This window comes from Topomyia yanbarensis, chromosome 3, assembly GCF_030247195.1.
Source record: "Topomyia yanbarensis strain Yona2022 chromosome 3, ASM3024719v1, whole genome shotgun sequence".
In the NCBI taxonomy this organism is placed as follows: Eukaryota; Metazoa; Arthropoda; class Insecta; order Diptera; family Culicidae; genus Topomyia; species Topomyia yanbarensis.
This window is the reverse complement of record NC_080672.1, coordinates 384,387,220-384,400,680: the sequence shown is the minus strand read 5'-3', so window position 1 is coordinate 384,400,680 and position 13,461 is coordinate 384,387,220. Positions and strand designations below refer to the sequence as shown.

The 13,461-nt window shown below is 37.4% G+C and overlaps 1 protein-coding gene across 3 annotated transcripts in view; it reads right to left on the bottom strand.

The window, feature by feature from the left end:
* The window catches only part of LOC131691281 (tyrosine 3-monooxygenase), a 133,208-nt gene that overhangs the window by 22,416 nt on the left and 97,331 nt on the right, over positions 1-13,461 (bottom strand). For 2 of the 3 annotated variants that reach the window (XM_058977564.1, XM_058977561.1), the window contains exons 2-4: positions 5,706-5,817; positions 5,417-5,467; positions 4,592-4,654 (exon numbers count right to left, since the gene is read on the bottom strand). In XM_058977564.1, coding sequence (XP_058833547.1) covers positions 4,592-4,654; positions 5,417-5,467; positions 5,706-5,817 — 226 coding nt within the window. The remainder of the gene's footprint in view (positions 1-4,591; positions 4,655-5,416; positions 5,468-5,705; positions 5,818-13,461) is intronic. The other variant, XM_058977562.1, reaches the window with a different exon arrangement.

Below are 13,461 nucleotides of genomic sequence, written 5' to 3'. Positions count from 1 at the left end.
TAAGCTGGGGAGTCGTTCGTTCATGGGACTCTCGCCCTCCTCACATACCCATCCCCGCATGACAAAATGAGTTTGCAAGCAGATAACATTGATCTAATGCTGATTATGCTAATGGAGTATGATATTTTTTTGTTTCAAGTGTTTCACCGTCGACACATAGCTCATCAAGTTCGTGGCTGGCATGCCATTGTGTATAAGTGCAAAGTGTACTAAGAATGTAATGGACATTTCCACAATTATGTTGAACATAAAAAGCCTCCGTGCCATAGTTTAGAGAAATGAGAAAGGCACAATTGCACCGCTAGGTGGATTAAAACAGGTTTTTGAGTGATCAATTACACCTGCAACACTTTATGCACCAATTTTTTTGTTCACAGGAAAAAAAATCACCAATAAAATTTGGAAAATCACTGATTGACTGGGGCCGGCTCACAACCGGAGACATTCACCTGACATATACGATACGAAATATTCTCTGCAATATTCTCCAAATTTTCTTCACACAATTTAACAAAAAGTAAAATAAATCTCAATCAAATTGGTCCGATCCGATTTTATTATTTAAATAAACCTTATTCTTCCGGAATTATTATTTGTTCTGAAAATAACATGGAATTCACAAAAGGCCTCTAGCTCATCCTTTTTGATATCCAGTACTCGCCCGCATATCACGTGTCGGACAGTTGACTTCGGCAGATGATGCGGATTTTTTCAAATCATAGCGGTAGCTGTTTTTTTTTTCGGCGTATCTTTATTTGTTGTCATTGTGCATAATTTACAGCGTGGCGAAAGTTTTTGTTTCGTTCCAGTTAGTCTCAGTAATTGCAAAATAGTAAACTAACATATAAAATGCAAGCTATAACATTCTTAATGCGTCACCAGTTCACGAATATATCCGAAGTAACGAAGCTTCAAATCATCAGTGTCTACCAGTTTACACCAAAATCACCTTGAAGAACAACGTGATCTGTATTATACCCATAATTTTTTCCTCGCAGTTCTGCTAATTCGTTACTAAACTGAAAAGAAACGTTGTCCTTCGCGTTTCTTTTCGTTTAGTTGCTATTGTAGGAGTCTAGTATACAAATGGAAACTCAGTCAGAAAATTTTGTTTAAGACAATTTGGCGATTTACTGGATAGAAAACCGCTTCACTAAAATTCACAGAAATAAACATATGCCTCGCTCCACGAAATGCAGTTTGATGTAAAATTCAGAACAATCAAGCTTCTATATCGAGATGACCTCAGTTTTAATGCTGGAGGCAGTATTGCCCTAAAAGTCATGAATGACGAATTTACATAACATTTAGGACAAATTACAGGTCCAAACAAAGGTTAGAATCCCTTCAAAAACATTCCCATTACAAGTTCACATAGCTTTAAACGTTTAGAAAGTGAAAATTAACCTAAACCTGCGAGCTGTTAAGTATATATAATCCGGTATATCCATAATATTATTCATTGACAACTGTCTTAATTAGGACTAGTACCACACTAGACTATGATCTTAATGGAGTGCTTATATGCTTCACTCAAGGAAGCCACTTAGTGCCACTGCTCTTTGGTTTATTCATCAACTATCTCTGTTAAGGCATCATTTCAGAATAATTACTCTATGGTATTGACCTGAAAATGTTGGGTTCCATTGCGGATTGGACAGACCTCTGGATGATTCCACAAAGAGTAGAGTTATAGACGAAAATATATAATGATTTGTTGGTTTTGAGAAGCAGCATTTTGCCAAGACTGAGAAGAATCTTTTCAGAATTGTATTTTCATGAATTGAATAATGGAATATGGTCATAACTATAAGAATGTGGGATTCTGCACTTTTGAATGCTTCTTTATCGTACGTAGCCTATGAGCCATTACTCTTATTCCTCCCCTTAGAATTCATATAAAGGAAACTCAAACTGGTCGGATTTCGTATTTTTTATCATGTCTACTCTAGTGTTATAAGGTAGAACATTTGTTGAAGATGAAAATGGTCACTTTTACCTTGTTCCATCATACAAGGGATTTAGTGTTGAAATAGTTTAAAAATATGGTGAAGAAGGCGTTACTCTGTGTATACAAAACAAGTCATGCAAGATGGCAAAATCGAGGTACCGTAAACCGGGATGACTTTGATCATTCGAAACTTTTTTCATAGATCGCTTATTAAACCAGAATAGTCTACCGAATCATTTTAATTTGAAATGATTTTTACTCTAAACTTATAAAATACTGATTTGTTATACTTTTTGAGTATATTGTATGGTTTTTGGGTACAAAACTACAAAAAACCGAAATTTGACTTTACCATATTTTTACGAAGCTTCGTAAAGTGTCTATTTTTTATAAAACAAATAAATCTCAGATTTGAGCAAGAGTAATAAATTACAAGCGAGTTTTTGCTTTCCTTTAGAGTGGGATGTTTATGCCAAATTTACTTTTAAGAGTTTGTTTATTTTAAATACAATTTTTTTTGAAACTAGTTGGCATTTAATTCAAATTATTTTAAGTTGAAATTCACAACATTTTTTTATTGTTCAATATTCCAACGTGTTAAAATGGATGAAACATTTTGTACATTGATAACGCACTGAAATAAAACAATTTCAGCAGTTTTAAAGGTTATCAAAATCTTTTATTATAGTTGGACACAAATTTTACGAATTTTGATTATTCAAATTTTAAAGTACATTGAAATAATTTGTATAATACCAATTAACATCTATTTAACAATGAGTATTTTCACAGAATTAGTTTAAACAAACATTTGAATGAAAAACATTGACATCAATAACTTAATGTGGGTGAACTTGCAGGTTATCAGTCAGGAATACAAAACGGACTTCAACTTGAAAAATAGCCGTAAGCGGACAATTTTAGGTAAAACTATCCAATCTTGTTCTCCATACATAAGTACATGGTATAAAAATATTAAACTTGAAAAATTGGCAATAATTGGCGTTGAAAAACAGCTCGCTGTTAAATATTTAGAAATGGTAGCATTTATCCACAAGGGTCACTTTTCTGATCTAAACTATTATAGGTGTTTTCGAAAACGTAAATTTGATGTTATTTTCCAAAAAACTAGTTTTAGGTAATGTTCGGAACACAACCGGGGTGTTGACGTAGGACAATTATTTTGTGTGATAGTTTTCTGTATAACCTTAAAAAATCCTGACTAAATCATGCTACTTTTACTGGTAATTCGTCAAATTTATTATTTGAAACATTAAGCTAGTCAGTGTTTCTTCACTTTTATCGTCAGGAATTTACCGAAAACTATCAACTCTTATTGACAGATGTTTATATATTTTTTATGCGGAGAACTCGGCAAGAATATTGTTTTACTGGATTGATTATCGAACGCGACACTAATAAAATCCCCATAAATGTTTTACTGAAATCAATGAACTAGGCTTAATATGTAAAATTAGGCGTATGAAATAGACACAAGCAGAATTTTAATAATGATATAGGCCAACGTATAGTCCTACGTCAACACCGAGGTTTTGTCCCGAACATTATCCACCCCTAGTTTTTTCAAATATTTCAATTATAGAGGTTTTAACCTGAGGGTCGTTTAACACTTTTTTGGGTTGGGAAAATCTCTTTAAAAACCCCTAACCCTAAGTGCGGGGATGGGAATCGAACCCAGGCAAGCTAAGTACAAGGCAATTGATTTAGCAACAATGCTATTCCCGCCCCGGATAACTTCTTACTACTTAACAAACTTCATATTTAGCGTTACAAAGTAAAATTAAATCTAAAATGATAGTTTATCCGGTTTTTGAGAACCACTTACGGTCCATCTTTGAATACCAATCTCGAGCCAATATCGAGGATGGTACAGTTAAAAGGTTGTAACCTAACCAAAGCTGTAAAATAGATATTATATTATAACTAAGAAATTTTTTATAACGATCATTTTTATTAAATGTTGAATATTGATTGGAGGTTACTAGATAAAACTATTCAACCTAAAAGGTCAAAAGAATTAAGCAGGTGCTATAATGAGAGGTAACATATAACTTTATATGAGAATATCTTTTTTCAATAAAATCGGATTAATTGTCAGTCTTTGGTAATGTTGATTTTTAAACCCGAAATATATACACTCGGGTATTTTTACGCGGGGGATACAGGCCGCGTAAATAAAAACGGGGAGAATTCTAAAATCCGCGCAAAAAACCGCGTAAGAATCCTAGATGTATTTATTTGTGGATTTGGGGATGCATAAGAGGATACTGGAATTTTTTGCTGAATTTACTGTTTCTAGTGTCGATTTTTCACATAATTTCACATGCAAACTTCAAAACTATTGTGAATAAACCAGAAACAACTGCCAAAATTTATTTTTGGCGTCCAACTTGTGGAACTACCACTTAAAGATTGAGCGGTGATCCGAAAAAAGCAATTTTAATGCCGGTCTACTACTGCGAGACACTGACGTTTATAACTGATGTGACTGAATTTTTTCTCAATTTAAATGTGGCTCATTTCAATGCCATGTTTTGTTCGTCCAAAGAAACTACATAATTGTCTAAATCCGTTTAGTTACAATTCAAGCAATAATTCCATAAACACAAATTAACTTACCATTTTCATCATCCTGGTCATTACTGGATCGGTTCACTTCCGGTTCGTATGAAAGTTCGTCTACTGGGGCGAGTCGTTCAGAAAGGATCGTGCAATAAGTCACAACATCGATGCGTAACCGAATCATAATGAAATTAAAATGAAAATGAAGGAAAAAATAAAGCAAATATTAACATAACGAAAAAAATCAAATCAAATATACTAACAAAAACTATTCCGCCTAAATTAAAATAAGTGCCAACAGCTGCCACCATCGCCACCTCTGAAATGCCACTGTGCTATTAATCGTCCTCCCGAGGCCCAACTAATTAAGGTTTTTTATGGCGTTTATTTTTCTTCTCATTCGAACGAGTGTGGAAAATTTAATGGTTTGTTTTGATGTAATTTGATGAAGACTGAAACGGACTCGCCGTATCAAACGATGTATCGTTGAATCCTCTTTTTTATTGGAAGGAATTCATGTCTCCATTAAGAATGCACTTATAAGGTTGCTGATAAGTATAAAGATCAGTATTAATTTACCAAAGCGAATAGCTAATTACAGGCGGAACTGGCCGCAAAAATTCGAGCGGAGTTTTTAAAATTTACCGAGCAAAATAATTGATCAATCGAGTGTGACTTCCCGAGTACAAAAAGTAACACGGTGCGCCTGCACATACACGCGCAGGCAATGAACCAGGAAACTGAACGGACTGCCAAGCCGGTAATGAGGGGAACGGCTTAAATCAGATCAAACAAGTGAGGTCCCCGAGGTTGGCGTTGGCTTTGGCTGAAGGTCTACTTGAACTGAACCTGCGGCGCGGTGGGAAACAACTTTCAAATTACCTTGTGGATGCTGTTCTTGGGCCTGTAGAACGGAGTTTTCCAAACAAGAATCTGCTCGGTTCGATGCCAACCAACGCACGACGGTAGGGCGGGAATCCCGAGCACGAAAAACATTGGATACATCGAATAAAAAGAAGTTGAAAAAAAATCGAACAAAAAATGAATACTAGCAAAAATAAACAAGCGACATGCAGGATCGTATTATAATTGGACGGGAATTGCCAATGACAGCCGTTAATTAAGTTACAACAGAACGATTAGTGAATGGCGCGTGTGGCAAATTACTTACCGTTGGCCTTTGTTCGGGCCTCGTCCAGAACGGTTTGTTTGGTCTGCTTGACAACGATGGTCTCAAAACGGGCGTCGTCCACCAGAGAGCGACGGCGGGATGGGTAACCATTCTGAAAGTACAAGAAAACGAAATATGTTGTTAGTTGCTGTTTTATCGAGCTTGGGGATTTGCGCGCCCCTAAGCAACGAACCCTGCCCAAGGCAATGTTGAGCTAAACACGTACGCCACACCATTGACGCGTGTGGCTGCAGGAATGCATAGAATCTAAAATTCAACCAAGGAATCTACAAACATCCCCGAAAATGGTCATTCTCAGTTCAGTCGCGTGCGTTTGTAAATAAAACGCCGCCGCCGCCAAAACATGCATCGCTCGTCGACCGGCCGGAAAACTCGGTAGGCATTTTATTTGCTGCTGCCGCGCTACCCTATCCGTACTGGATGGAGGTGGTTCTGTTTCAAGAAGCAACATATTGCGAAAAACTAGCTGGCTACTTTATCCGGCACTGGTTGCGTGCTATAACGAGCGATGTGGGGCGTGTTGAGTGTGCTGACGTCGACCGGCCCAAGTGCATAGTTTTTTTTTCTCTCTCTCCCTCACAACCCCATCTAAGCCGGGCCTCGGACTTAGAATTGCGCAATCGATCCGTTGATCGGACTGCGCCACCACGTACACGATCGTGAACCATCAATGGCGAAAATCCGCTTAGCTTCGCAGTTCAAAGCCGCGCCGGGGCCAGCTTCCCCTTGAAGTATGATCCTCGACGGAGTGAGCAGTTGCCCGGTCCAGGTCGATCTAGTTAGCAATAGATTTCGCGTGATCGCTGCGATTGTGGTATGAAATTATATGACGCCAAAGTATCAGAACGCAAACACGGAAATAGTTTAAGGAAAGCGTGTCAAACCGGAACGTAGTTGGGGTAGCGTGCCTACCGCACATCATAGGACATGGTCGCCACTCGACGCGGACTGCTCAAATCTTATGCGTCATGCTGCGAGGCGGAATTGACATTCACCTTCAAAAACAATTACTATTTATAGAGCGCGATTTATTAGTGCTCCGGTCTTGGGCTATCGGCGCGGTGTGCCAAGTGGCTGGTTGGTTTGTGGCTAACCGAGCGAAACCAACTGGCCGGCCGGATCCCCGTTTCGATAAGGATGGTGTAGGAGTGGGGTGCAAGTCCCCGCATTTGTAGGTCAGCGGGTGGTTTTAGCGAGCTGATCAGCCATTTGAAACGGGTGTCGTGGCGAAGGGATTGTAATTATACAAACTGGAACATTTGCCGGTCGATTGTTTGCGGTTGTAATTAGGGAATTAGGGTTGTGTATTAAGGCTATGGTAAGAGTCGAACGGAGGCGCGTGGTTCTCCACACCCAAATGGGTGATTGTTGCCGGAACCTTCGCCACAGCAAACCGATAATAAAAGTATCAATTTGAATTATTTGTTTCAGTTCACCAAGTTTTTATAGTTGGGTGCCATTTTCCTGTTCACTGGCCGAAGACTTGAATTCGTTTTGTGCCGCTTGCTTAGCGAGGGGAGTCAAACACCCGGTTAAGGTCGGTTATTAAATTGTTATGGTAATGATGATGGGACTGAATCGACATATATGCGTGATCTGATTATCCGTAAAATTTACTAGAAGTTTTGAGAAATCCTCATTCTGTACACAAACGTATATGTTTGACTCCCTATGCTGTTTGGCGAAAATGACTGCAAATCAATCTAGCTCTATTGGAAGAAGTTATTAAACTTTTAATGTAGCCTTGTCTAAGTCAATTCTGCACGGAGCCCAGTAGCATACGGTAATGGATCAGTGGTCGATTTCCACGAAGCTATTTGTATTGCGAAAAACTTGTTGTTTTAGTTGAATAATATATTCGGAATAACTTACACAAGATGCATCATCTTGTGGCTCAATCTGCAAAGCAAGTACGATTTTCATCAATTTGGTTAAAGTCTTTGGGAAGTTAGTTTACAACGGAATGTACGCTGCTACTTCTCACATCATTGAAGAATGTCAATGCTTTCATTAGAATTAGTTTCACACGTTCTAGCTTATCTGATAAGCCAACTGGAGTCCCTCAAGGAAGTAACCTATGGTCGCTAATTTTCGTTTTATTCATGAACAACCTCAGCACTCATATCAAATCTGAAAATTTGTTCTACGACAATGATTTAAACATTTTTCATTTTTTTGCATCTGAACTTGGCCTCGCTGCACTTCACGGATAATTCTGCGGGTGGTTGTTGATTTTAATGCAACCAAATCTAGTCGTAGGTATAATATTTTTCATTGTATTTTTAATTTTTATATAATCTGCACGGTATCTTTTAACCCGTCAGGGTAACAATTTAACACTGGGTACCTATTTTGTATACACTTTGTAGAGTGTATTTGTTTACGCAACAACCTTGTTCTGCACCGTTCATAATTTGTTGTAAATTTTGGTCGTTTCCGCATTCGGTATGGCCGATTTAAATAGGTGTAGTATTTTTTTTAGCTGTCGAAATATGTGCAAAATTCGTGGTACGGTGAGTGACAGTGAAGGCAGTGGTGAAAGACGGGTGGGTTGTTTACGTCATGCAGGCGGCTGCCATCAAAGTTCCGCCCTCTACGTGAAGGATCGGCCGAAAGAGCCTAGCTCTCGTTTACAGCTAACCGTCAAGAAGTAGGGCGGCCAAAGGTGACTCTTGGAAAGTACACTGCTGTGACTTCTGGGATCTCTCGCGAGGAGCGAGCAGATCTGGTGATAATGCACCATCATTGCTGGGGAGGCTCCAACAAAAGGGCAAAGCTCACCTCCTTAGCGAATTGTAAAGGACCGGGAGCATCGAGGCCGCCCTGACAAATAGGGTCTGTCGGGCAAATATTTATCTAATCCAAGTAGTTGCCCTGCTACTGACAATCTGCAGAAGTTTTACAAATAAATAAATAAGTGAATACTACGTTTAGAGATCAATCGAATTCTTAGCACTTTTAGAATTCTTTAGATATTTGATCTGATCTTGCCCCACGCGGACTTGATTGCTTTTTGAGCTCTACAACGGACGAATACTGCTTGGTATTGTCATAAATATTGGAAGCTTAATCTGGATAAGCTCCGGAGAAAAAACATATCATTCAACTACAAGAGTTTGCGCCGCCCCCGCTATACAATCCTTATTAGACTTGCTGGAAAAGTATGTTTGAATAGAAAAATATGCTAAAAATAAAGTGACAGTGAAATCAGAGACACACTGTATTTCAATAGAAATCTAGGATAATAAAGGATCAGATTTGACGAAAAATATTTTTCGAAGTTTTACAAGGTACTTTTAATTTTACGTACTTTTGGTTGCACATATAAGAGATCAATTTAACTCTTTTTATTTCCCAATAAATCCTTTAATTAGCTTTTTTGCAGTCGAATAGCAATTCAAAAAGGGGCCGTACACAAATGACGTAGCTTTTTTTCGGCGATTTTTGACCCCTCCCTCCCCCTTCGTAGCATTTGATCACAAAATTCTAACCTCCCCCTCATAAATAACGTAGCATTTACCTACCCCCTACCCCTTGTCCTATGCAGAGCGATCGGGGGATGAAAAAAAATTACAAATGTTTTTCAATTATTTTAAATACATGTCCTTTCAAAATGTTTGACAACTTTTATCAGCATTTTCATTATAACAGCAAATCGCGTGTAAAATAAGCCCATTTCATGACAAATATAGTGTTGATAGCTTTGTTTTGAATTTTATATGTCAAGGGTAGCATGAAGAGAAGTTCTCTCAGTTCACAATCCTGCAGCTGCCAATGATTCTAAGAAGCATACGTTCATCCAAATTACTAAATTTTATTTGGTTGAATCCGAAGTGAAAATTTAATGCAGCTTCCAAACTAAGTCTACTAGTTAGCAACATTAGCTAACTAATGTAGCAAGTTAAATCCGCATACAAAATCTTTTCGTATTTTTGCGAACTTGTAATTCCGCGAATCGTAAAATTTATCTCATGAAAAACCGCATCAAAAGTAACTTGTTTGAATTTAAATTTATTTCTCTTGAAAATGGAGGATCATTACATTGTTTTCTCTAAACAATGGGTTTAAACTTAATGCTACGTCGCACAACTTCTGACCCTACCCTCCCCCTCGTCACACTTCGTCACAAATTTGGTATACCCTCCCTACCCCCCAAAATGCTACGTCATTTATGCATGGCCCCAAAGTATGCTTCATATCCTTATTCTCGCCTTCTACTGGGATGCTGAGAAAATGTTATAATATCTTCCAGTTAAGAGTATTATGCGATTTTTTAGATTTAATTAGTCCAATGCTAGCGTTCTGTAATTTTCTCGCTGTGGTTATTCATTTCATGTTCCTCAATATTGTCCACATTTTTTTTCTTTGGTACACCTCTCTCTTTTTGATTCGCTGTGATTCTCGCATATAAATATTTTGAATATATATTTAAACTGTCAATTTGAGGGAAGATTTCGGACAAAAATTTCTCGCCGATTAAAGAATACAGCAGTAAATGACAGGGAGCATTTTTTTTTTCATAAAATGTGAATATGCGTGTTGGTGAGTTTGTCCGAAATTTTTTCTCAAAGTACTTATTGGCCCTTTTGAAGAAAAACACGTGAAAATAATTGAAACAACATGACGTCAATTTCAATACAAACACAGTACGTTCGAAATCGTTTCAGTATGGGTTTTGATGTGCTTTGAATGGTATTTAATACAGATTCTTCACACACAGACTTGCGGAGAATAAAACAGTAAACCTAGCAACCATGAATATAAACGGAGCATCACAGGAGATCTCATAAGCTTTGCATGGGATTCACCCCCATAGCTTCCGTTACAAAACCTTCCTACTCATTTGGCTGTAATTTTTGACACTTCACAAGTCTGTCTGTGCTACTTAGTCGAAAATAGTTTATGATATGGAGAGATGTGCAAACCAGCTCTTTTTAGTGAGCGGCTCCAAACTGTTCAGTTCATTGAAGATTCTGATTGCTTCAAAGCATTCTTATCAGTTATATTGGACAAACCAAAAGAACATTAGAAATTCGGTTCAGAATTGATGAAATAGCAAAAGCTTCTAGGGAATGTGATAAAGATTTACCATTTCACTTCAAATCGAAGGTAGCGGAGCACGCCTTTTCAGAAGTTATGTTTTTCTGAAAAGGCGTGTCCCGATAGCTATAAAAGATATTAAAATTCAACGTCAAATCTCCAGTCCTTAGAAATTAGATTTTGCTGGAAGCCTAGAAATTTTCAAACATTCCTCTCCTTCTTTACTAAATCGAGACCAAGGTAACGGATATTCATGGCTCTTCGAAATATTTCCTACGTGCAAAAAACGGTCAGCTTCACGCACCTAGGCACCTACCGACTACAGCCTAACCATTTTCCTAGATAAAAGACTCGTAATATCCTATAGACTGATACAAACACTGAAGAAGATTACAAGCAGTAATCTAAATACCAGGTATCTGTTAAATAGTGAAGTGCAACTGCATTTACCTATCAACAAACATAGCGGAATTAAATGGTACCTATGCACCTAAACCTATGCAAAGTATGTACATTCCGCTAGGACCTCCGTTCGTGTATATATGAAAAAATGGCAACCAAGCCAAGTGAGCATAACAAATTTATTAGCCGCGGGATTTCATAAGGACGTTTCTTTCCTTAGAAAATGTAAAAAAAATTAAATTGACTCCAAGTAGTGATGAAGTCAAGTTGAAGACAACCGTGCCATTAAGTATAGTGAAAAAGATGGAAGCCGATTTCATAAATCATAGTATAAAATGTTTATATAGTGTTTTATACAGAGACAACATTGGAGTTGTAGCCTGCTTTAGAAATTGAAAGAGCGCCCACGAGTTCTTGTTTGTTCCTAACGAAAGTGAAAGTGGCCGAAAAATGTGAAGTAGAAAGGAAGAAAAAAATACTGGACAAAAATTCGACAATTTAAAACGTAAATCCCACATTGACCGACCTAAACCGACAGTACACCTTTTAAATGACTTTGTGGTAAATCGCTTATCCCAGAGCTTTACCGAAGAACAATCGACTTTATTAAATCAGGGTCTTAATTAAGCAATAGCATCAAGACCAAATTTTGAGCAAGTACTTATTGACCAGAGACAGGTATCGGTAATTGCAACCTTCATTCTTTAACAATTAATGACGATGGCGATCCACGATAATTTAAAAAAATGCGCCACAAATATTTCAAACAAAAGAAATAACAATTATCAAATAATTGAGGGAAAATCATTTTTTCATTTGAAGGCTGACAAGAAAAATGATAATGGGCAAAGGACAATATGACGCTGCCATGACCCAAAAAATTATATCTGGCCCATACAGGGCATAGAGAACGAACCCCCTCCCGGACATGATCAAACATGTTGAAAAACTCTTAAATACTGCAAACCCATCTTGGGAGAAAATACAAAATCGTCTCAAAGTTTCAAACTCCATCTACCCCGAATAAAGGCACTCCCAAAAATTTACAAACCAGGCAATGAAATCAGGGAAATTATTTTATCAATAGGTGCCCCAATTCAAAAAATGCAATATGGTTAGTACAAGAATTTCAAAATATGCCAAAAAAGTTTTCCAGTCGATCTGTCACCAATACACAAGAATTCAATCTCATACTTAAGAATTCAGCTGAAATCAGAGACGATGAGATTGTAGTCTCTTGTGACGCACCCGCACTATTCCCAAGTGCCCCGGTAAAAGATTCAATTAACCCTAGAACGTTGCACTGGGGTAAAAAATACCCCACGCCATCTTTGGAGCCGTGTGAAGACGAGAATTCGGCATTTACTGACCTGGGACCCTAACCATAATTCAATTTAGAGTTCCTAGTAAGAGTAGGAAAAGGTGGTATAGCCAGTTTGCTTATAGCCCTCGTGGAAGCAGGTGTCAAAGTTGGCGTGGGGTATATTTGTACCCCAGTATACAGTTGCCGTTAGTGTTTCGTCAGGTTTAGTGCTGTCAGTGGAAATGTGATTCGTCACAATACCAGTTTAAATATTGGTTCTTTTACTACGTAAGTAACAATTAGTATTACATATTCGTTTTTATTCATCTATTCAATTAATTTAATTTAATTTACAAGTAGAAAAAAATCGTTCTCATTTTTGCTGATTTTTATTGTTTTATTTTTTATTGTTTATTTTCAATAGTTTTTCAAAATAATGACTCGCAAGTATAATTTGCGCGCAGTATCTGCTGTAACAGTAACGTTGCGTGCTATAATTGTATTACTGATCACAAATATTTTTTTCATTTCAATTTCCACCCCATTTAGTGGCATTTTCCAAAGCCGGATTTTTAAACATTCACTCTTCCAAATAATTACAGTTTTTCAAAAATTTCGAAATTTAATTTTAAAACGTTTCTAGACCATTCTCTTCACTTTTAGAATCATTTGATTTTTTTTCAAATCGGTTGAAAATTCGCAAAGTTATAGCAATTTTTGTGAAAAAAGTCAAAACCACGATTTTTTCAATTTTTTTTGCTCAGACCAATTTATGTATCATTGATTCAAAAAATTCCGTATTTTTTCTTACACAGCTGTTTTTGCAAAATGATGTAGTATACATTTCTTTTGTTGCGATCAACCGCGTGGGGTACATTTGTGCCCCAGTGCAACGTTGTAGGGTGGAAAACTCAAGTGCAACGTTCTAGGGTTAACCACTTAGAGGATTGTTTACTACAACAAAATAGCAACAGTCTATGGAAAAGCAAA